The sequence below is a fragment of the Mandrillus leucophaeus genome, unplaced genomic scaffold (assembly GCF_000951045.1).
Source record: "Mandrillus leucophaeus isolate KB7577 unplaced genomic scaffold, Mleu.le_1.0 Scaffold46, whole genome shotgun sequence".
In the NCBI taxonomy this organism is placed as follows: Eukaryota; Metazoa; Chordata; class Mammalia; order Primates; family Cercopithecidae; genus Mandrillus; species Mandrillus leucophaeus.
The window spans coordinates 3,654,319-3,678,510 of record NW_012104920.1 but is presented as its reverse complement, the minus strand read 5'-3'; the positions used below and the strand labels follow the sequence as shown (position 1 = coordinate 3,678,510).

The window sequence follows — 24,192 nt, the reverse complement described above, 5'->3', positions numbered from 1 at the left end:
ACTCCCCAAAAACATCTACAGATGGCATTGCTCCTACAGTCAACCTGAGACCAGGAAACTCTCCGTCCCCTCGTTAACAGGAAGTAGCCAGAAAGAACATGCCGTCCCTCCTTTTTATAACTGAAGGGTCTGGATTGACAGAGCAGGAGCATCACCATCTTGGACAAGCCCCTCATTCAAAAGTTCACCTTAAAAAACAGCCCAAATCCAAAGGGCATCAGCGTAATGGCTAAGGTCAGCAAGACCATAGACCACAAATAACATCTCCAATCAGAAACATTCCGAACTCATCCCCGACCAGACACATGTCAGCCCCAAGATAACCTGGCTCTGGCCAAGAAGATGTTAGCCGGGAGATAACCCCCCTCCGGGCCGGAAAGATGTCTGCTCCAAGACAACCTCCCCTCCTCCCAAAGAGAATCCAATCCCGTCAAAAACTTCTCCACACCTATAAACATTCCAAGCTTGTGATAAGGGCCCTCACCCCTAAAACCAATATATACTCTTAAGTCTGTAAGAGAAAGGGCTCCTGACCGAACTCGGCCAGGAGCGCCTCTCAGGTTTTAACTAAAGAAAACCCGTCTTTAATTGCCAGCCGCGTCTCGTGTTTCTTTCCTTTTTCTTTAACTCTTACAAATAGCTCACATCCAAATCCAGTGGGCATCACATCCAAGTCCAGTGAAACTGGACTGGATTGCTGCATCTGCTCACTCTGTATTCCTTTGACTAGCAGCACTCATGGGTCTCCTTCCCCTTTTTGGCTGCTCATCCTTTCCGTCCTTCAGTATCTCCTCTAACACGTGGGGGATGAAAGCCCCTTGAAATCAGTCCCTGCCCAACAACTCTGCCTGTTTTCATGCACCAGAAACCACACCTTCCCTTTCCACCGGAATGTGTTCAGGTTCCCATCTCTCAAAAGACTTTCTCTCCTGCCTAGAACGCCCTCCCTCCCACACGACCTCCCCAGCCACCTCCTCACAAACTGGGTCAGATCCACTCTCCTAAGCCCCGCAAGCCCCCGGTACGTGTCTCTATCCTTTTACACGGAAGGTGAGTCTTCGCCTACACACGTCGGTCACTCTCACCGGGCTGTCCAGCGCCTCCAGGGCAGGGCTGCCGGACCCTTCTTCGAGGCCCCTCTCCAGGTCTGGCCCAGAAAAGGTATTCAGGTTTGTTGAAGCCAAGAACGAAAGGGATTGAGAGGCATGTAAGAAAAACTGCTTTAGCTAAGCCACGGACGAAGTGCAAGGAAGAGCCCGCTGGCGCGGCCACTCACCGATGAGGACCGCGTTGTCCAGGTTTCGGAGCTGGGCCAACAGTTGTCCCCGCGCCTGGAAGATGGGCAGACTCCGGCGCTGCAGCTCCACAGCTTCAGGGTAGGGACTGGCCGAGGGCTGGGCCAGGGGCGGCTGCTGCCTCCGGCCTCCTCCTCCACCTCTGCCGCCGCTGCCCGCAGTCAGCAGCATCACCACTTGCCTCCCGGGAGGGAAGGACCCAGAGCGGCTCGGAGGCCCAGAGCCCGGCCGGAATCTCTTGGCCGGCGGGAAGCCCGCCTCCTCCGGCATGTCGGGAGGGCACCGCAGCAGGAGGCGCAAGCGCCGGCAGCTCCTGCCCCCTCTCAGGTGCAGACAGCAGGCGCGCACCGCCCCTTCCTCGCCACGTGCTGGCGGCTCCCGGCGACCACCGATGACATCACGGCCGCCCCAGCCTTTCGAAAAGGGACTGCAACTCCCAGCATGCATTGGGGGCTTGGGAAGGCTTTCACTTCCTGGGGGTGGGAAAAGCAGGGCCTGAGGTACAACCAAGAAAAGGCCCGGAGCTACAACCGCGAAACACAGGGTGTACGGTTCCGTGGGACTGTAGTCTTGATTAACGAGGTTTTTCTCGTCGTTTTTAGTAGCATTACTTCTTTTCAGTAAACACGTGTTTTCTCCTTCTCTGTCCAAATCACAGTCACTCTTCAAAGAAAGTACTTAATTCTGTAAAATCAATGAGAAGCACAAACGTGCATTGTCTAATCCTCTAAACAACTTGTAGGTTTTGTGGTAGATACTGGTTATTAGATTATCTCTAATTTACAGATAAAGAAATTGAGTCATCTGAGATTAGTTATTCAGATGTCCCCAAGTCATAGATTTGTGATCATCTTGTGTTACAGAAAGGAAAACCAATTCTATGATATACATGAATTTAACTCAGAAAATGACTATGCCAGAGGATGTGGTCGCCTCCAGTAATACAAGCAGAGGACGGAGGGAGTTCAATGAAACTAAAATTGTCTTTTACCTTTCCTTTCCCCCAACCATTCCAGCCAGACTCTCACGTTCTCTACATGGCTGTGCAGCCCCATCATAGACACTTCAATGAAGATTCAGAACTGCAGCAAAAAAAAGTAGGATTATAACTAATTCTTCCTTCCCCTCCTAAAAATTCTTAGACGATTTGCTAATTTACCAGGAGAATGCCAAGTAGCTGTTTGCTCTTACAGGAAATGTGATTTCCAGAGTACACCGTAGGCTTCAGCTCATGTGAAGGGCATCTTCTGAAGCGCGTTTCCATGAAACTCGCCCTGTATGTGAACCTGTTAAAAAATCTCCCTTCCCATGATTCGTGAGAAAGCTAGTCTAAAAACAAAAACTTCCCCTTTCCTCCAGGTCGGAGATAATTTTCCTCTAGTTGCTGACAGTTTGGTGACCAGGCATTACTGAAAATGTGCACGTTGAGCCAGCAGCAGATTTGTGTTTAAGAATAAACTGATAAATTTTCACTTCCTACCCTGAAATATTTAGAAAGGCAAGCCAAAACTACAAGGGATAATAAATGTTAACTCTCAAATTATGGACCTTGAGTAAGTAAAGACATCCCAGTCCTTTTTCCCAGTGTGCTTTCCAGAGTAACTTAATGTAGGAGTCCAATGTTCCTAATGATGACAATAATTTAGGTAATATAAATGGGTGGACTTATTTCTTGATGAAGCACATGCCACCTCTAGATGCAGCCACTAATCATTTCTAGGCAATGGCTGTCATGTAGACCTATTATTGCCAGATCTTCCAGTTTTCTCAAGAAAAGCCAAAAGTGAAGATTTTTATCTGTCAATGTTAAATACAGGCTTAAACTAAAAAAAAAAAAAAAAAAAAAAAGCACATAGGTAGGTAACCCATCTGCAGGTAACTCATCCATAATCTCTGGCCTAATGATCCAGCTATTTTGTAGCCTCAAAGCTAAGAGGACCAAAGAGTTGAAAAATTAAGTCCTATATATGCATCAAGCCATGTTGCCCACATTTCTCCCATTGGTAGACTGAAATCTGCTGTTTCTCCTAAAGAAGTCTCTTGGGGTTTAGCAGCTTTCATATGTAGATACTGACAACCTAATAACTATTCAAAGAATATCCTGGGGTTCTTCCTCCAAAAGATGAAGTGTCAGATACATTTCATTTTTAACTTGTTTGGGATGGTCTGTGGACTTAGCTGGTCTGATCATGACCGTACCAGCTGGTGGTCACCTTTGCTTTTCTGACCACCAAATCACGGCCCTTGATCATGTTCAGTTTCCCTCTATCCCATTTTCAGAGACAACCACAAGCTTCAGCAACTAGGCTCAAGCTTGCATGCATACACTTTAATCCCTGTATAATTAAAAATACCAGATAATACTTTGCTGATCAATAAACAAAGGTATTTATTCAGCACCCATGTGCCAAGCACTGTGCTAGGCACTGTGGTGGATACAAAAATTAAGACATGGTCCCTGCCCTTAAGGAGCTTACATTCTCATGAGGGAGACAAGACTAATATACATGTACCAGCTAGGAACAGTACAAGACAATATATAATTTGGCGTAAGAATATGTCATACAGACTTGAAGCTTTACAGGGATTCAGAGACAGACAATAAAATTGGCCTTAGAGTCAAGATTTTTTGAGGAATCAGGAACAAGGCCAGGCCTGGAAGAACTGAAGAGACTTAAGTTGAGGTCCCTGTTAGGTAGAAGTGGAAGTAAAGTTAAGAAAAAAACAAGTATGCATATAATATAGGGGCTTACTAAGAAGTCACTGTGGATTTCTGAGCAGAGGAGTGACTTATCATACAAGATTCAACAATTTTATTGCAAACTCATAAAATATGTTTAAGTAGTCTGGAGACATCCTACAGAACACAGAAAATAATGGCAGGATCATGACTAACAACATAGCTGGAACTCACCTGTCAAAGAAAAACAGCTACAACATAAAACCCTGGCAGGATAGATGACAATAGTTCTAGGAAGCCCATTACTCAACATGGCAATAGCTCCAATGCTTCCTTATTTTCAGAGGCCCCAGAGACAGAGGGTTTCATTATCCAGACCCAGGACTTGGGTGTTCTGCTTCTAGAGACTACACAAGAGGTATGAAAGATAAGAGGACATACAGGAGTGACACAGAAAAAAACAAGCGGAAGAGAGAAACAAATAGAAATCCATACTGGAAAAAACGCACGGAAATGTATATAAAATGTATCTCCTAAGGAGATGCAATTTGTATGTCCATTTATTTTTAAATGAACGTATACCATATTTCCATAACAAGCAAACAAAAAACACTATGCTTTAGTCAAGTGTGCTTTTCAGTATGACTGGAAGAATCCAGGAATCCCTCAAATTATGTGTAAGGTTAGTTGGTCACAAAATTCCATGCGTCAAATCTCACTTTTAGTTTATTTGCATTGGGAAAGGGAAGTGTGTTCTGGAAGAACTAAGATTGAGAGAGGTAAATTGGGGGGAAAGTAAGGACTTTTCCTTATGTCCATTCCAGCACAGGTATCCTCTCAAGCAACACAGGGCTAGGCATGGTGGTTGTAGGGCTGGCCAAACTGATGAGAGGTGACACTGCTCAGGACACAGTGTAGTCGCACAGCAGGGCATCCTACCACTGGGAACTTGCACCCTATAAAATCAGAGAAACCAAAAAACCCTGTAACTGCCTGCCTTTAGGCTGTATATTCAAAACGTATTTCCTGTTTTACCCAGTCATTAACGTATACAGATATTCCCTACTTAAATGAACAGTGAGTGAATAGATTTTAGGATCAGCATTTTACCACAAAAATGCCATTCATTGCGTAACTCAACTCAGGGAGAACAAATAAAACTAGAGAAACTCATTTCTAGCCCAAAAACAATTTAAAAAAACAAAAAACAAAACAAACGTCACTGATAAAGCATTCTTGAGCAAAAACAAGAGGATAAAACTTAAGAATCCCGTAAGGATTATACATGCTAAGACTGGCTTTTAAACTTTAAAAACCTTTTTTAAACTGCTTAAAGAAAAAGCAGTCCCATAGACCCAGGTTCCATAAAATTGCAACAATCATATTCAAAGTTACTAGCAACATGTAAAATACTTAAATTCCATTAGTTATGCAATTCCATTTAAAGACATTAAAACACTTTTCACTTCAAAAACAATCTGAAAATTCCTATTTAGGATGTCCGTTATGTTTAAGCCTATATCTGTCTGTCTTTCTGAGGACAATCTCACATTCTGGAAAGCTACCCCTTAACGAAGGTTGAACTACTACTAACAGTCCACTTTTGGGAAAAGGACTGGTGCATACACACTGTTAATGAAAGCTGTTTGGAATCATCTCTTTCCTAGCGGTGCTCTTCCAGGTTCTGTGAGTTACTTAAGCAGTGTGAATGCAAACCTGCTGAGACTCAGGGAAGACTTAATACTTAGGGGAGGTATTTATTGAACCACAGCATTAAGTGTCTACTTCTGCGGACCCTGTCTTAAGTTCTACCTGATTGGGAAGGTAATCTAGGTACTTGGTTCTGAAAAGGTTCTTGAATTTTCATGAAGCAAATCACTAATGTTACCTAGCCAAAGACCCTGGAAGAACATGTGCCTGGCTAACTGGTATCGGTTCATCTGGCTCCAAAGTCAACATTCTAACTTGTTTTCTAAATCGAATGAAAATCTGAGACCCTGTCTCTATTTTTTTTAATTAAAAAAAAAAAAAGGCAAAAAAATTTTTTTTAAAAAGCCTGGGTGGCTCATGCCTGTAATCCTAGCACTTTGGGAGGCTGAGGTGGGAGGATTTCTTGAGTCCAGGAGTTCAAGACCAGCCTGGGCAACACAGTGAGACCCCATCTCTATTAAAAAAAAATTTTTTTTTAATTAAAACTTTTTTAAAAAGAAAAGAAAAAAAAAAGTCCAATGAAAATCTTCCTAGTTTTCCAAAAATGTGGCCCTTAGCAATCCTTCCCTGGATACTTCTTAATGGAGAAATGTAAGCAAAGCAAATAAGATGCCACATTAGCTTACAGCTGACTTTCCTATAGCTGAATTCCTACTGCTACAAGAAGCATCCTCCCTCCTTTTTTTCCACATTGTCTGACAGTTTTGCAAAACCCAGATGGAAACAACCTATCCAGATGACAGAAATAAATCATCTTCCTGGTGAATCTTGCATTCTGAATTAGTAAGATGTACACAACCACAGCATGACAGCCACGTATTTCCAATCCTGAAATGAAATCCAGTTAAAAGTTGTGAAGACACAGAAGAACAGCTGTGTAAACTGTTCTGAGCTCAGATCTACGCAGGAGAGCTACAATACATTATCAGAATTTAAAAGATCACACACAAAAGCTTTAATACAGTGAGAGAAAAATGGAATTCAGTTTTATTTTGTCCTCTCTGAAACTTCCATTTACACCATGGCCTCATCTATCAAGAGGAAGAAAAGGCCCTGCCTTATACCATAAAAATCAAGTACTCATGTACTTGTTGGAGGTGGCAGGATATTTGTTTCTCCAGTTTTTTGGCTCCGAGAAATTACACTTTCAGTACCAGCGTAGTGAGGAACCACTGGCAAACTGCTGGAAATGTCTTCTGGATTAGTCAGTGTACCATTTCATAAAGTGCTTCTGGAGGTAAAATCTGCCAAGCTGTCAAAAGTGTCCACACTTTTGCAACAAAGGATAAAAGAATCCCAGTGGGTATCACTGAGTCCTTCCCAGCTGGGTCTCATTATTGGCACTGCTGCTTTAACCTCCAAGGCGCTGGCCCTCACCCCAGGCGAAGCCTCCTGGCCGTTCTTCAGGTAGTGGATTGTAATTTGGATCTTCATCTGGTGTATCAAAAATAGCTTTCCTAAAAGACAGGCAACAGATATAATTTGGTCCCAGAGTCATCTCAGGTCCAAAGTACTACAAGGTCAGTTCAGGTCCCACAGGGTTTCCACCCATAGGTAAGCACTACACCCGCCTGCCAATTAAACAGTCAACATATTGTAAGAGCATCTATAATTATTAACATTTACATTAGCTTTTATCTTTCACTGATTTTTACTAGAAAAGCAACCCAAATCATAATAATTATAGAGAAGGAGAAAACAAGAGATTAGCAAAATATCCTAAATTCCCAGAGGTAACTATTGTCAATGTTTCAGTTATTCTTTGGGAACTTTTACATTATGTAATTTTACAAAAGTAAGATCACACTACTTTTGTAAGCTGACTTTCACATATTTATCATTAATGTCTCCCCATAACCAAGGTATCACCCAAGTGTCCATCAACAGGTGAATGAACAAAATATGGTACATACATATTACAGAATTTTTTTTTTTTTGAGATGGGGTCTCGCTCTGTTGCCCAGGCTGGAGTGCCGTGGTGCGATCTTGGCTCACTGCAACCTCTACCTCCTGGGTTCAAGCAATTCTCCTGCCTCAATCTCCCGAGTAGCTGGGATTACAGACACCCGCCACCATGCCCAACTAATTTTTGTATTTTTAGGAGGGACGAGGTTTCATCATGTTGGCCAGACTGGTCTCGAACTCCTGAACTCAGGTGATCTGCCCACCTCAGCGTCCCAAAATGCTGGGATTACAGGCATGAGCTACTGTACCTGGTCAACATGGTAAAACCCTGTCTCCACCAAAAATACAAAAATTAGCCTGGCACGGTGGCGCATGCCTGTAATCCCAGCTACTACTCAGGAGGCTGAGGCAGGAGAATCGCTTGAACCTGGGAGGAACAGGTTACAGTGAGCTGAGATTGCTCCATTGCACTCCAGCCTGGCAACAGAGCAAGACTGTCTCAAAAAAAAAAAGGAAATTCAGACACATGGTACAACATGGATGAACCTTGAGGACTTTACACTAAATGAAATATGAAATAAGCCAGACAAAAAGGGACATATATTGTATGATTCCACTTATGAGGTACATAGAGTAGTCAAATTCAGAGAAACAAAATAGAATGGTGGTGGCTGGGGTGGCGAGTTGTTTAATGAGTACAGAGTTGCAGTTCTGCAGGATGAAGAGAGTTCTATGGATGGTGGTGATGGCAGCAAAATAGTATGAATATACTTAATGCCACTGAACATTTAAAATGAGTTAAGATGGTGAATTTTATGTTAGGTATTATTTTACTACAAAAGTTTTAAAAAATTCACAAGGTATCCCAAGAAAAATTACTGCAGAACATAGGAGGAGATAGTAAATGTCCAAAAGACTCTCTAAGTACTAGGATGTAGTAATTCAAAACCTCACTAAAGAAGGAACCATTAAAAGCAGCATCCTCAATTTGCACTTATATTTCTACTTGTAATCCCCCACAGTTGATATAATTAGAAATGTATTTGAAAACTTCTAATTTATACTGGAGTCAGAAAAACTATACTTCAAAATGAGTTTTTAAAATTCTTATGAATTAACAATAAAAACAAACCAACAGAAAAAAATGGGCAAAGGGCTGAATAGGCAATTCAAAAAGGAAATCCATATGGTCAATAAACGTGAGAATGTTTGCTCTCACAATAATCAAAGGAAAGTACATTAGAAACTGAGATCCCGGCCAGGTGTGGTGGCTCATGCCTGTAATCCCAGCACTTTGGGAGGCCGATCACCTGAGGTCAGGAGTTCAAGACCAGCCTGACCAACATGGCGAAACCCCATCTCTACTAGAAATACAAAATTAGCCGGGTGTCGTAGCGCATGCCTGTAATCCCAGCTACTCAGGAGGCTGATGCAGGAGAATCGCTTGAACCCGGGAGGCGAAGGTTGCAGTGAGCCGAGACTGAGCCTCTGAACTCAAGCCTGGGCAACAGAGTGAGAATCCTTAGCAATGACAACAAAAACAAACTGAGACCCCTTCTACTGCCCAAACATTAGCAGGATGGGGGTGGGGGCACAGCCTGGTATAGGGAGTCAAGAGCCCCATCAGACCATGCACACATGGAGGTGGCCCGACGAGATGTTAGCCTGAGTAGGGTGGGGAGGTATCCCCGTAAGAGGGCAGCCTGGTCTGGGGAATCTGAGGGTGAGTGAGACGAGCAAGGCATCCATATGGGGGAGGTGGAGACTATCACAAAAGACTGGTTACATATGAGGGGTAATTAGGTAGGTAAAACATTAATCATAGTAAGAATCAGGTTAGGACAGATGGAAAGGGCAGATGGAAAGCAGTGGTACATTCACACAACCAAATAATACTCAGCAATAAAAAGGAACAAATTACCAATAAATACAAGAACACAGATGAGTCTCAAAAACATTATGTTGAATGAATGAGAGAAGCCTTTTACCAAAGAGTACATGTATACTGTACGATTCTACTCATGAAGCTGCACAACATGAAAAACTAATCTACAGAGGAACAAAATCAGAATAGCAATTGCTTCTTGGGGGACAGGTGCAATGACTGACAAGGAAGGATATCAGGGAACGTTCTGATTGATGGTAATTTTCTGTCTTGATAGATACACAGAAGTGTGTATTTATAGAAACTCAGTTGACATACTCAAGATTTATTTTGTTGCACATAAATACTGAACTCTAGTTACTGATATGCATACTCAAGTATACAAGGAATTAAGTATACATATAATGGCACATACATTTTGGATTGGAAAGCTAGATGTAGGGATAGGTGTGCAAAAAGAATAGGGAACTATTAATTACAGAATCTATGTGGTGGCTACATGAAGCTCACTCCAATTTTTTTCTGATTTCCTATAAGTTTGGAAATTTTCATAATAAAATACTGGAGGAAACAAATAAGAAAAAAGCTAGAACGAACCATGAGGTAGTACTAGAAATGGGAGTATAGTATAAACCCATGTTTTAAAAAATACATAGATCTAAAAATATACATTTGTATACATTATCATACATACATACATATAATTCCACTGCTCTGTTCACTGAGAGGATCTGGGAATAGCAACACTCCAATAGCAATGAGCACATCTAGCACCCAGATCTTGGCTTCTAAATACCATTCTCCACTTTAAAGGAACCAGGGCTCCTTGAAGAAACAGCTGATTCTAGGACTGGATCAAGGAGAGCACAGGATGAGCCTGGTATATCTTGTTGTGCCAGAAAACAATTGCAAAAAATAAAACAAAATAAAAAGTGGGCTGTAGTGGCTCACACCTGTAATCTCAGTGCTTTGGTAGGCCAAGAGACAGGAGGATCACCTGAGGACTGGAGTCTGAGACTAGTCTGGGCAACATAGAGAGACCTCGTCTCCACAAAAAAAAATATTTAAGAAAGAAAATAAGCAGAGGTTGGTGGTGTGCACCTGTAGTCCCAGCTACTCAGGAGGCTGAGGCGGGAAGATCACTTGAGCCCAGGGGTTTGAGTTAACAGTGTGCTATGATCATACCACTGCACTCCAGCCTGGACAATGGAGTGAGACCCTGTACTGCATATGTAATTTCCTGGAGGACTGAAATTGTTTCAAAACATTTTTTAAAAATCATAAACAATGAGACATCATCCTATAACTATTCAACTAGGAAAGGGTAAATAAAATGTCTCCCTTGTTTGATGAGGATGTGCAGAAATGAACAGTTACAAATGCTAGTTGAAATGTAAACTCGAACATCCATTCTGGAAGGCGTTTGGCAACAAAATAGCAATTCCACTTCTAGGAATTATCTTTTGAAAATAATCATGGATGTGTGCAGAGATTTAGCTACAAGGATATTCACCACTCCAATTATAGACGAGAAAACCAAGCACTAATGTCAATGTCCATCAGTAAGGGATTAGTAAAATTACGCCATATCCATACCATGGAATATCACCTGTTATAATTTTATAACACTTTAGGATGGAAAAAACAATTCTGACATATTAAGTTTACAAGGTTACAAAAATTGTTTTTTGAGACAGGGTGCCACTCTGTCCCTCAGCCCAAAGTGCAGTGGTGCGATCTTGGCTCACTGCAGCCTCAACCCCTCTGGGCTCGAGCAATCCTTCCACCTCAACCTCTCAAGTAGCTGGGATTACAAGCATGTGCCACCATTTGCAGCTTCTGTAGAGATGGGGTTTTGCCACGTTGCCCAGGCTGGTCTCAAACTCCTGAGCTCAAGTGATCCATCTGCCTTCGCCTCTCAAAGTGCTGGGATTACAGGAATGTGTTATGTTGTCCAGGCTGGAATGCAGTGGCTATGTTAAAGGCCTGGCCCAAGAAGAGCAGTGGCTATTCACAGGCGCAGTCATAGTGCACTATGGCCTTGACTGGCTCAGCGTTTTTTAGAAAGTACAGACAGTAAAGACTGAAGAATACACACTGAAAAGTTAACAATGATAGCCACTGCTATACCCAAGTGTGGACAATTTCACTTTCTTCTTTTTGCTTAACTAGTCTACAACAAACATTTTATAACAAAAACTCACATTTTACTTCTCAATTGAGCCCTTTTTAATATGGCATCTCCCAAGGATACCAAATTCCAGAGTAGAAAGAGGTCTCATAAATCAAAGTTCTACTGCACTCCAGCCTAGGTGACAGAACGAGACCCCATGTTTAAAAAAGAAGGAAAGAAAGAAAGAAAGAAATCAAAGTTCTACCTCAGGAAACTGAATTGCAAAAAAGAAGGGACTTGCTCTATGGCTGGTCAGTGGGACAGGTACACCTGGTTTCCAGTCCAAAGCTATTTGCACTCTGCTTCACTTCTTATCTCAACCACCTGCTCGGCAGGTCACAAAGTCCACCATCAGAAACTTTCATCAGTTTTGCCCATTTTGCTACCTTACTTCACTAAACGTGGACAGTGGCTTTCATAAAACCAGCAGGCTCCTCCTGGAATAGGAAGTTCTAGTGGTCATCTGGAACAACGATTACCAGGTTACTCCCAAGATATCCTGAGCCTGTTAACCTTGCTCTTGCCACAACCCTGGCACTGTCTGCTCCTACCCAATCCAAGTGCTGTTCAACTGCAGCCAGACTGCTCAATCTGCAAATAGTTACTGACCTGAACTATGTGTACTAGGAGCTAGGGGAGCCGAAGAAAACACAGATCATGCCCTCTGTCCTGGTTTGCCTGTAAGAGTATGTAACCTGGTGTTAAAATACTCACAAAATAGATGGTGTTTTCAGAATTCTTATTCCACCAGGCTGATTGGGAAATACATCTTCCAAGAAAAAATAAATGTGTCCAACTGCAATACCTAGAGTCAAGCAGAAATAAAGGATGAGGGAGAGAATTAAAATTTAGATGGCAGGTAGACCTACCAACATAAATCGACTACATTTAGGATGAATGTCAACATAATTATTAAAAATTAATGAACTAATATTGTAGTATTTTACAATAGGTAATACATGAAGGCCAAACAGAATAAACATGAAAAATAGTGGTAAAATACTTTTACAGGTAAAATGACTTAAAAAATAGTGAGAAGAGCCTTACCCAAAAGGTCCACAATGATTGAGTTCCCCAACAACAAGGAAAAGCCCATGAGCACCCAGGGCAGAAAGGGGGCCTGGAAGTTGAGAAGGCCGAAGAAGTTCATGCGGACATAGGGGTTCCTTCGGCTCCACACGTAGACGAGCATTATTGTAAAGGCCTGGCCCAAGAAAACTAAGCTCACAAACAGACCAAAAAGCTAGCAGATGACATTAAGGAAAATATCAACATGAAAAGTTTAATAGGGAAGACTGAGCAGGAGAACTAAAGATTGTGTTCTAACAAAAGTTTGAATTGGAAAAGTCAAGTTGTTACATCTTTAGAAGAGAAGGAAAAAAACAAAACCCAGAAAATAATTACCCAGAGCAATCAGGCAAAAATCTGCTTAGGCTAAATTATTGAGATTTACAGCTACTTCAAACAAATAATTCTGCTTTCATGAAGTTCTTGCCTCTTTGGAAAATGTGTTAATTCTTCGTTCAATAATTATATTAAAGCTTGCTCACGATTAGCACCTTTACAGAGGTGAATAAAGCTAGCTGGAATAAAACCATCTTGTCGGACCGTACCATATCTAAGTCTATTGTATAGATGAAAATTCTTTTTCTGAAAAATAATTTATTGGTTTTGAAAGCCACCAAGTAAATGTCTTACCAACTTAGTTTAAAAGTGAAGTACGCCAAGCAGCAATGATATAACTGAGATGCTTAACAGGAACCCACCTGGGTTAAAAGTTCCTGTGACTTGCTCTTCCTGTCCGACTGCTAGGCTTGGAAACTTGTCACAGAAAATGTGCTGTAAAATAAATGATAGCGCCCTGAAGCTAAGGTCTGGAGATCTACTTTTATCTGTTTGTTCCGAATATCTAGAGAATTGTGGGAGACAGAGGACAAGTTTTAGGAAGAGCCAGGGTGTTCTTCAACATTCTCCCGTAGGTTTTCTATTTGTTGAAGGATACGGTCATTAAGAATCCACCAAAAAGGAACATAAATACAAAGTCTGCTGTCCGACCTCGGAAAGAGCCTTCTTCTAGCATTCGACAGTAACGATATCTTAAGTTCCAAGTTAAGAAAATATTCAGCACACGAATATGAACAAAGTAAAAACTTAATGTTATCTTGTAAGTACACTTGGATTCCATATTATTTGTAAGAAGTCAAGTCTTCATTTGTGTAAGAATGTTTGAGTGGTAATGTGATTACTCTTTTACCAAGCATTTTAGAAAAGGTCAAGACCAGCATCATTTTTAACAAACTGTCCCTGGCTGGGAACTAATACAGATGACACACAGACATGCTTTCAGTCCCCTATCCTTTTTTTTTTTTTTTTCCTTTCGAGACAGAGTCTCGCTCTGTCATCCAGGCAGGAGTGCAATGGCACAATCTCGGCTCACTGCAAGCTCTGCCTGCCAGATTCAAGCGATTCTCCTGCCTCAGCCTCCTGAGTAGCTGGGATTACAGTTGTGCACCACCACACCAGGCTAATTTTTGTAGTACAGAGCGGGTTTCACCACATTGACCAGGCTGGTCTCAAACTCCTGACCTCGTGATCCACCCACCTTGGCCTCCCCAGGTGCTGGGATTACAGGTGTGAGCCACCACACCCGGCCCTCCAGTCCCCTACTAAACCTTTAAAAATTTGTATTGTCTTTCCTGTGCTCAGCCACACCTTAATCTGCACCATCTTTGCTTCTCCACGTCCTAACTTGGAAGAAATCCGCAGCAAGAAGCCTTGTGTGCTACACTACTTTTCCAGGCCTGGCAGGTTGAGCACCTCAGTCAATAAAGATGAATCATGAGGAGAAAAAACTTTACTGGAAACTTCTCAGAATGATATACTACACAGGACTTAAAATGGATTCCTGCCATCCTCGGGAAGGAATGCAGCTGCAGATGAGCTGAACTGTAACTCCCTCTTCATAAAGAGGGCAGGGGTGGAGGAGGAATGCCCTGCTCTGTGGCCCCAATTGCCACTGGATCAGAGCTGGGGTTTTCCTTTCAACAAACTGGAACTTGACAAGCCCAGCAGACACAATCACTGTCTTTCAGCCAGTAGTTCCAGCAACCACCACCCAAGGAGATCTCAAGTTTCCACTCCTCATGAACCCACTCCAAAACTTATGCCCAAATTCTGCTAAATTATCATTGTATTCAGGTTGTTTTACCGCTTTGTACCTGTTGGTGTTACTGTGGAGGTATGCCTCAAATCAATTCTCCCCTCCCTTGATCAGATTTGTAAGTAACAAAAAAGCAGAGGTGCTATCTTTTTATGGTTAAAACCTCCCATTTGAACAAACAGTGACCTACAAACATTTTCAAAACATTACTACCTAACCAACTACTTTATGTACCACCGACCCAGAAATTACAGCTAAGATGGTACCAAAAACAAGTAACAGGATTAAAAGTTTCAACTTAATTTTTTACTTCCTAAGAAAAGAAAGTTTTGATGCTGACCCCATTTAATAAAGGATACAGAAAAATCATGTTAAATAAAAAATTGAATCCGACTGGCCCAAAAAATAAGAAATTGGTGATTAATCTCCATATCTGTTAAAAAAAAATCAAGAGAAAGATGTATTAAGTAAAATAAATTACCAGGAAACAGTTCCATATTAATACAAAAGATACATCCTATGACTGCGATGGTTGAGAAGCCTTGGACAGAGTGATATTCTGTTCTGAAACAAAAACAGGGGCACATAATCTGATGTTAGATTTTTTTTTTTTGCTGCTTTTAGTTCAAAGTCTGAAAGACATCATTGTGACTGTGACATTTATAATAATAGGACAGAAAATTTTAAATTGTGATCATCTTATCGAGAAAGTTTGGTAGGAAGGCTAGGTTAATTTGCCGAACAGAAAACAGTGCTTTCGTGTGTAGTATCATCATATAATAAATAGAACTGACATACCAGAGAAAAACTTCAGGGTCTAATATAAATTGCTGAGAAATGTTTACATCAGGCAGTCAGAAACATCAAAAAGAAAGGAAAATTCTTTTTTTTTTTAATTAAAACTTAAAAAAAAAAAAATAGAGACAGGTTCTCACTATGTTGCCCAGGCTGACTCAAACTCCTGGCCTCAAGGGATCATCCACCTCAGCCTCCCAAAGTGCTAGGATTAGAGGCCTGAGCCACTGCACCTGGCCAGAAGGGAAAATTCTAAGGCAAATACCCAAGTTCTAATCTGAACAAATGGCCAACTCCCTGTAAGAACTAATGCTCTAATAATTACAGTCTACTTGGGAGATACAAGAACACTCATTTTCTTTTTCCTTTTTTTTTGAGACAGAGTCTCGCTGTCGCCCAGGCTGGAGTACAGTGGCACAATCGCAGCTCACTGCCTCCCAGGTTCAAGCAATTCTCCTGCCTCAGCCTCCCAAGTAGCTGAGATTACAGGTGTGCACCACCACACCAGGCTAGTATTTTTATTTTTAGTAGAGGCAGGGTTTCATCATGTTGGCCAGGCTGGTCTCAAACTCCTGACCTCAAATGATCCACCCACCTCAGCCTCCCAAAGTGCTGGGATTACAGGCGTGAGCCACTGCGCCCGGCCAAACACTCATTTTCTTGTTGGAAACCCTGATACACCCTTCCCTACCCAACCTCTCCACACCCACAGTAACCACTCACAATGGTAGAGTGCTTAACATTTTAAAATGTCTACTATCTGTTGTGATCCTGTGAGACAAGCAAGTTAATTCACAGATAGGAAACTAAAAGACTAAAAGTTGAATAACTAGCTGATACTAGTTATTCAGCTAAAAGTTGAACTACTAGCTGAACACTAGTTATTCAGCTGAAAGTTGAACTTTTAAATGTCCTGACCAAGGACCCGCAGGAGTAGATGGAGACTGATGGCAAATCTCAAAGTCCTAACTCCAAATGTCATCAAGAGTTTAACAGTTTAACCCCAGGCAGAGTAAAACCAAGCAAGCCAAGTAGGAAGCAAGACTTACTTGCATGGAACTACAGCTCCATGTGAGTATTGTGGGAACACAGTGACAAGGGATGACAGGACTCCTTTACAAATCACTAAATTCTTGAGAATTGGTAACTATTAAATTTGAAACAATTCAGTTCTACATATTAATTATCCAGATTTTAGAGTCCTTATCCTAGTGAGGAGACAAGCATACACATAACTGCAAAGTAAAGGTGAGAGATGCTCTAAAACAAAGGAGGATGAGTACATAAAGGTTACACAAAAGCTGAGTTTTGAAAGGCAAGCCAGAGTTCAATGGGTATAAAGTGAATGAAACACATTTGAGACAGAGGGAACAGCATGTGTAGAGGCACAATTATTGGCTTTTGGGTCTCTCCCCTACTCCAACTATGGTCTGTAAGATCATCTTGGAACAGAAAAATCCATGTTTCTTTTAGCATTTTGAGACAGAGTTTCGCTCTTGTCTCAGAGGCTGGCATAATCTCGGCTGATTGCAACCTCCACCTCCCAGGTTCAAGTGATTCTCCTGCCTCAGCCTCCCCAGTAGCTAGGATTACAGGCATGTGTCATCACGCCCGGCTAATTTTTGTATTTTTAGTAGAGACAGGGCTTTACCATGTTGGCCAGGCTGGTCTCGAACTCCTGACCTCTGGTGATCTGCCTGCCTCAGCCTCCCAAAGTGCTGGGATTACAGGCGTGAGCCACTGCGCCCAGCCTCTTTTGACATTTTAATCACCGGAAAGGACCATCTCCCACTGTAATCTAATAAACCACCACGTAGCTTTAGATGTTTGGAATTTTGTTAGTATGATCTGATCACTGGAAGACAGATCACAATTTAAAAGCACTAACAGAATTGAGTTTCTGGACCATCATGATAACACCAAGGTGGTGGGTGTGCCTAGGTGGTGAATGGACAAAATAAGGCCATCCCTGCAGAGACAACCCCTAAGCAGCTAGCTGGTCACTCTCCTCTCATACTACAACATTAAGTCTAAACCAGTGATTTCCGAATACAGGAACTGGACACGTCAAAACGATGCAGGGAACTTTAAAAATGAAACACAGATTTTAATTCCTACCCTTGCAAATTCTGATTTGGTACTTGTTGAGGAGCTTGGGAATCTCTTCAAAGTTCCCTAAGGGATTCTCAAGTCCAACCAGGCTGCAGAATCACTGCTTTACATCCTGACAAGACAACTTATAATCAAAGGTCCCCCACGGGGTTCTTTTTTAGGATAGTGTACAACGGGATTTGCTACTAAACAGTAAGTAAAAGAAGAAACTGAAGCATTAATCACTATTGTGATGAACCACTTACTTGAAAGTGTTTAAAGATTAATTCAGGATTGAAGTACAACTGAAAAGGTGTGATCAATTCCAACTGCTGAAATAGAAAAAGAGCTTCTTAAAGCAAATCAACCAAGAAACAAAATTTCATCATTTACAACAAAGGATTAGTAGGTCTAGCAATTTCCAACTCTCGGTCAATTACTGATTTTCTTTAAGCCTTTCTTCTTAGGCCAGAGGAAGAGGTTGGTAAAGAATTCTCTAGAATTGGTAGAATTCTTTGTATCCTCAATACCTAACACAAAAAAGTTTATGTTGCAATAGTTGAGGCTGACATGAAGAAATGAGGCAGACAGGTGGTGATATTTTAGACACAGGACAAATAAAAACAGCTGCTATGAATCTACCCACCACATGGGCACCACCTGAAACAGCCGTGTGAAACAACAAAACTCACTTGAAATAACGGAGACTCGAGACCCTGCCACCGTTAGGGCTGGGTACCTCCAGCTAGCCCTTTGTTACCCAGAGACCCTCTTTATTATAAGCCACTCCCCTCTGGACAGTTTCCACCTTGCTTTCCTCATTCCTGTTTCTTCATAAAACGGACCTTCCTCTCACTAGTCACCACGGTACCACCTGGCCATTGGCAGAGCTCTCGGACACATTTCTCGGGTGGGAGGCTCCCGCAACCCTAACCCGGTATAGGTCCGGCCCTCATCTCTTAGAAACTGACCTGACCCCCCATGAAGCAGCACTCCCTTCTCAGGTCACTGGATAAGCATTCTCGGCGCCAACTCGAACCCCAGAGTAATCCCTGTACGTCTCCACCCATCCCTGGGACCAGCCCCTCTGGGCCTCCCCGAAGCCCAAACCCCAGTTTCCTGAAGACCCAGTCATATCCAGCCCAGATAATGAGAAGGTGGCACTGCAGCTGCTCACCACGGCGGCGGTGGTGAGGACGCAGGCCGTGGTGTAGGCGCGGCTGACCGGTGGGATCTGCAGGTACTCCAGCCGCAAGCTCTGGTACGCCATCTTCCCCACCGTCGCCTGCCCCCCTCACTTCCCCTTCCGCCAGCAGGCCCCGGCGGCTGGGCGGGACAAAGGCCTCCCCCGCGCCCGCTTTAGGGTTCCCTCGGCTGCCCAATCAACGCCAAGCAATCGGTCAGCCGCCAATCCGTAGAGACTTAAGGAAGGCACATCCGCCAATCACGAGTTGCGTCGCCGCCGCCCCCCCAGCGCTCCATCTCCCCATCCTGGCTTCTCCACCAGCCAACGTCCGGGAAAAGCGAGTAAGTACAGGTTCCTTCTGCCAATCCCCGCCGGCCACAGCTAACTTTCCCGCCCGGCCCCTTTCTGTCATAATTGAGGTGTCCCCAACCAGCCAATCAGGAACGCGAGAGTATCCCGCGTTTACTTTCGCTCGCCGAGGCGCGTATCAGTCGGAATTTTGGGGAGCCAACCGCGCCGTCTGTCGCTGGCAAGCCAGCGGCGGTTTAAAGGAGGTGGCGGGAAGCCTGTGTGCGCTCGTATTCGTGACCCTCATGGTCGCTCCGGTAAGTACTGCGGGGCAGCATTTTCTCTGAGGAGAAGCGGGGACGGGCGAGACTGGCTTAGGCGGCATCGCGAGGGAGCGCGGCGGCCCGTGGGTTGGCCTTACAGCGGGCTCCAACCTGAAGGTCCCAGCATGCAGCGCGGGCTTGAGGCCCGACGGATGCCGGGAGCCGGCCGGAAGTTCCGGCGCTCTGGCTTCTGGGTCCTGTCCAGCGCGATCGCCGGGTCTTCGCTTAACTCACTGAGATGGCCTGGGCACCTCTGCGTTGAATCGGCAAATACTGATCAAACCACATTTATTCTGCCTTCAGGAACTCGAAGTCTAGCAGAGAAGATGAGGCGGTAGAAGTTTATCAGCCAGTGCCCGAAGAGAGGTCCTGATGGGAATTCAAAGGAAGGAGTTAATCAAGGAAGTGTATTTTTTTGTTGTTAGAGATGGCGCACATCTGTAATCCCAGCTACGTGGGAGGCTGAGCTAAGAGGATCACTTGAATTTAGGAGGCCGAGGTTGTAGTGAGCCAACATCATACCACTGCACTCCAACCTGGGCGAGAGAGTGAGACTTTGTCTCAAAAAACAAAAACAAAAATAACAACAACAAGAAAATTAGCCAGGCATGGTGGCCTGCACCTGTAGTTCTGGCTATTTGGGAGGCTGAGGTGGGAGGATTGCTTGGACCCGGGAGGTTGAGGCTGCAGTGATCCGTGATCATGCCACTGCACTCCGGCCTGGGTGACAGAGCCAGAACACGTCTCACAAAAAAAAAAAAACCAGAAATCCTACCTTACATATACGGCCAAACAATTATAACCACTCTATATTTAGCCATTACAAACGTAAATTTTTATTTTATTTTATTTTATTTTTTGAGATGGAGTCTCACTCTGTTGCCCAGGCTAGGGTGCAGGGGCGCGATCTCGACTCACTGCAACTTCCGCCTCGGGTTCCAGTGATTCTCCTGGCTCAGCCTCCCGAGTAGCTGGGATCACAAGTGCCCACCACCACGCCTGGCTAATTTTTGTATTTCTGGTAGAGATAGGGTTTTGCTATGTTGGCCAGGCTGGTCTTGAACTCCTGACTTCAGGTGATCTGTCCATCTCGGCCTCCTAAAGTGGTGAGACTACAGGCATGAGCTATCGTGCTCGGCCTACAAACATAAATTCTTAAGATCAGCTGCATCTTCCCATAAGAAGATTTGACTGTACTGCTTATTGCAAATTATTTCATAAAGTGCATTCTAAATTCACCTGATAATTGAAGTAGCAGTTTGTTTTAGCTAATTGCCTTTATCTGAATAATAAAACGTCTCTTATTTCTATGACAAGCATATCATTTCATCTCAGAAAAAGATGCCTAAGTTGAATTCCCACAATGGCAAGGAGATAGGGGTTTATTTTCCTAGATGTTTATATTTGAGAGGAATTGCTTGCAGACCCTTAAAAAAACATGTCAGGGTTATAAAGCTGACAAGGGACTTACTCATCTTCTAACTGGGGTTTTTTCATATGGCTTGGTTGGAGAACAAGCAAATTGAGGACATCAGCAGTGGAGTGATCAAAATGATAGATCATGAGGCCTAAAATAAATAAGGAAAGAAGAGAAGTGGGAGAGGCTGAGAACAGAAAGAGAGGGTGGAGGGGCTGTAAGTCTTGAAGATTAGGGTGTAATATGAGTATATAAGAATTGGAAGAATTTTATAGGAGGTGGTAGTCAAAAAGTAGGAGCAGTTTGGAAGAGTGGTTACAAATATCAAGAGCCAGGTGGCTAAAAGGTGGAGCTATAGGTCATTGAAGCTCAAGAAACTGAATCTCTAGGGCATTGGTTAAGTCATCTGTTTAGACTTTAAAGTTTTCTAGGATGGTAATTCAGAAGACTGATCTGTGCCAAAGTCACAGGTAAGGGAAGTGAACAATGAGGAGGGGAAAAGGGAGAGTATAAGCTGATGGAAGGAGCCTCAGAGAGGCAAGAGTTTATATTCTGTTGTGGAAGTGGCATCAGGTATAAAGGAAAACAAACTCCTTATTTTTTGTTTATTTGCTGCTTTGTTTGCTATCTGTAATGTGATTTGTTATCCTGCAGAATATTTTTTTTCCAAATGAATTATTTCCTTTTTACATTTACAGGTTTTTCACACCTGAAAATAACATAGCAAAATAAGCCAAGATGTCTGTGGATCCAATGACCTATGAGGCCCAGTTCTTTGGCTTCACGCCACAAACATGCATGCTTCGGATCTACATTGCATTTCAAGACTACCTATTTGAAGTGATGCAGGCCGTTGAACAGGTTATTCTGAAGAAACTGGATGGCATCCCAGACTGTGATATTAGCCCAGTGCAGATTCGCAAATGCACAGAGAAGTTTCTTTGCTTCATGAAAGGACATTTTGATAACCTTTTTAGCAAAATGGAGCAACTGTTTTTGCAGCTGATTTTACGTATTCCCTCAAACATCTTGCTTCCTGAAGATAAATGTAAGGAAACACCTTATAGTGAGGAAGATTTTCAGCATCTCCAGAAAGAAATTGAACAGTTACAGGAGAAGTACAAGACTGAATTATGTACTAAGCAGGCCCTTCTTGCAGAATTAGAAGAGCAAAAAATTGTTCAGGCCAAACTCAAACAGACGTTGACTTTCTTTGATGAGCTTCAAAATGTTGGCAGAGATCATGGGACTAGTGATTTTAGGGAGAGTTTAGTGTCCCTGGTTCAGAACTCCAGAAAACTACAGAACATTAGAGACGGTGTGGAAAAGGAATCGAAACGACTGAAAATATCTTAATTGCTCAGTAGTCAAAAGGAGGAGCCTGTCAAAAAGTAGAATCATAAGGAATTTATACCAATGACTGTTCAAGCCAACCATACTTTTTATTAGATTTGCTTTGTCAACTCTTTCTTGTATTCTGTGTCTTCCTCTTTTTTGGTCCACTTTCCTGAAGTATGTGTGTACTTCTTTGAACTAGGCTGCAGCATCTGTTCCTTAGAGTCTTCTAATAAGTGGGAAGGGATCAAACGAAGCCATGGCCAGTTAAAGATATTTGCAGAGTTGTACCTTGGTCATAAGTCCTTTGTGACCTTGATGATTTTGACTTACTCTTTGGATGAGACCAGATGAGAAAAGGATTAAACGAGTGGCTCCTTTAGTAGTAGTAGTATTTTTGAGGCAAGGTCCCCTTCTGTCACCCGGATTATAGTAGAGTTCAGTGGCACAGTCTTGGCTCACTGCAACCTCTGTGTCCCGGGCTCAAGTGATCCTCCTGCCTCAGCCTCCCAAGTAGCTAGGACCACAGGTGCGTGTCACCATGCTTTGCTAATTTTTTTGCAGAAACGAGGCCTCACTATATTGCCCAGGCTGAGTGACTTTCTTATTAACCAGTCATTACACTGCGGGACAGCCAACATAGAGTACTTGCTCTCACCCTGTACATTTTCTTACATCAGGGAGTCAATATGTAGTGGAAAGAAGCATGTAGCAAAAAAGACAACCTTGGTCTTTAATAAAAAAGAAATTGGTTTATTTCCAAAATAAATCTCCTGACAAAAATCCTGGTGATGTTAAGCAATGACTGTCTTAGAGTCCAGCCAGAAAAGACCTTACACAAAAAAAGAGAACCCACTGGAATAGAGAAGGAAGCGTGTAGCATACTCAGTAGTGAAATTTAATTTTACTGTTACGTATCCATGCCAATTTGTTTTCATACTTCAGTTGGTTTTGGAATCTGCTTTGTACCTAATATTTAATTATTTATTCATACAAGCATCAAATATTTCATTCCCTCAGTGGGAAATTTGTGTTTAAACTCAATGGAATCTGATATTTCTTTATGTCATTAGTCCCTGTAAAATGTTAGGTCACCCAAGGAAAGGGGAGAAATAGCAATGGCTGCTCCTAAGGTGTTGCTTGCCCTCCGTGTCTTCCTAAAGAACAGAACTTGGAGTTTCTCCTTTATGTAGAGAAGACGTAACTTTGAGTGTATTTGCAATGAAATATTCATAGATACTGAAAGCTTGTGTTTACATGAAATATGTTTATTATCAAGAAGTCCTTTTTCCAATTCTGTACATTAAATATATGTGTTTTAAAAGGTTTGGTTTTTATTTTCTGCTGTCTATAATGCCATGGTATATTTCTTTCCAGTATGACTTTTTACTCATTTGAAAACACTGTCCGTTTCACATTTGCAGCTTATTCAAAATCTGTAGTGGGTTGAACAGTGATCCCTCAAAAGATAGGTCCATGTCCTAATTCCTGGAACCTGTGAATGTTGCCTTATTCAGAAAAGGGGTCTTTGCAGGTATAATTAAGGATATGGAGATAAGGAGATCATCCTGCATTATTTGGATGGACCCTAAATCCAGTGAAAAGTGTCCTTATAAGAGAAGGGCAGAGGGAGATTTCAGACAAAAGGAAGAGGTATCACGACCTCAAAGGCAGGTTGGGGCCAGGCACAGTGGCTCACACCTGTAATCCCAGCACTTTGGAAGGCCTAGGTGGGCAGATCACTTGAGGTTCAGGAGTTCAAGACCAGCCTGGCCAGCATGGTGAAACCCTGTCTCTACCAAAAATATAAAAAATTAGCCAGGTGTAGTAGTGCATGCCTGTAATCCCAGCTACTCAGGAGCCTGAGGCAGGAGAATCGCTTGAACCCGGGAGGCGGAGGTTGCAGTGAGCGGACATATCACCACTGCACTCCAGCCTGGTGACACAGC

At 42.8% G+C, this 24,192-nt stretch overlaps 3 protein-coding genes across 10 annotated transcripts in view; 1 reads left to right on the top strand and 2 right to left on the bottom strand.

The window, feature by feature from the left end:
- The window catches only part of DHX33 (DEAH (Asp-Glu-Ala-His) box polypeptide 33), a 28,287-nt gene extending 26,525 nt beyond the window's left edge, over positions 1-1,762 (bottom strand). Inside the window, exon 1 of one of the 2 annotated variants that reach the window (XM_011994684.1) lies at positions 1,277-1,762. Coding sequence is in view for 1 of the 2 variants with exons in the window: in XM_011994683.1 (XP_011850073.1) it covers positions 1,277-1,742 (466 nt within the window). In the remaining variant the exon portion in view is untranslated. The remainder of the gene's footprint in view (positions 1-1,276) is intronic. The other variant, XM_011994683.1, reaches the window with a different exon arrangement.
- Positions 1,763-3,656: 1,894 nt separating this feature from the next.
- On the bottom strand, positions 3,657-19,021 carry DERL2 (derlin 2). 5 transcript variants are annotated; one of them, XM_011994676.1, is made up of 8 exons: positions 18,872-19,008; positions 17,961-18,026; positions 15,168-15,241; positions 13,651-13,744; positions 12,696-12,891; positions 12,363-12,453; positions 12,081-12,085; positions 6,645-7,137 (listed from the first exon to the last, which is right to left on the bottom strand). In XM_011994676.1, the coding sequence occupies exons 1-8, from the start codon at positions 18,962-18,964 to the stop codon at positions 7,037-7,039; spliced, it is 720 nt and encodes a 239-aa protein (XP_011850066.1). In that variant the 5' UTR covers positions 18,965-19,008; the 3' UTR covers positions 6,645-7,036. The 5 variants fall into 5 exon arrangements, with proteins under 5 accessions (XP_011850069.1, XP_011850065.1, XP_011850067.1 ...); XM_011994675.1 differs by lacking the exon at positions 12,081-12,085 and having other exon boundaries at positions 3,660-7,142; positions 18,872-19,021; XM_011994677.1 differs by lacking the exon at positions 12,081-12,085 and having other exon boundaries at positions 3,660-7,142; positions 17,961-18,023; positions 18,872-19,021.
- A 57-nt stretch (positions 19,022-19,078) lies between these two features.
- Positions 19,079-23,567, top strand: MIS12 (MIS12 kinetochore complex component). Of its 3 annotated transcripts, none has more exons than XM_011994681.1 (2): positions 19,079-19,221; positions 21,607-22,383. In XM_011994681.1, exon 2 carries the CDS (start codon positions 21,647-21,649, stop codon positions 22,262-22,264), a length of 618 nt encoding a protein of 205 aa, XP_011850071.1. In that variant the 5' UTR covers positions 19,079-19,221; positions 21,607-21,646; the 3' UTR covers positions 22,265-22,383. The 3 variants fall into 3 exon arrangements, with proteins under 3 accessions (XP_011850071.1, XP_011850070.1, XP_011850072.1); XM_011994680.1 differs by having other exon boundaries at positions 19,175-19,485; positions 21,607-23,567; XM_011994682.1 differs by lacking the exon at positions 19,079-19,221 and adding an exon at positions 20,989-21,378 and having other exon boundaries at positions 21,607-23,567.
- Positions 23,568-24,192: the final 625 nt, after the last annotated feature.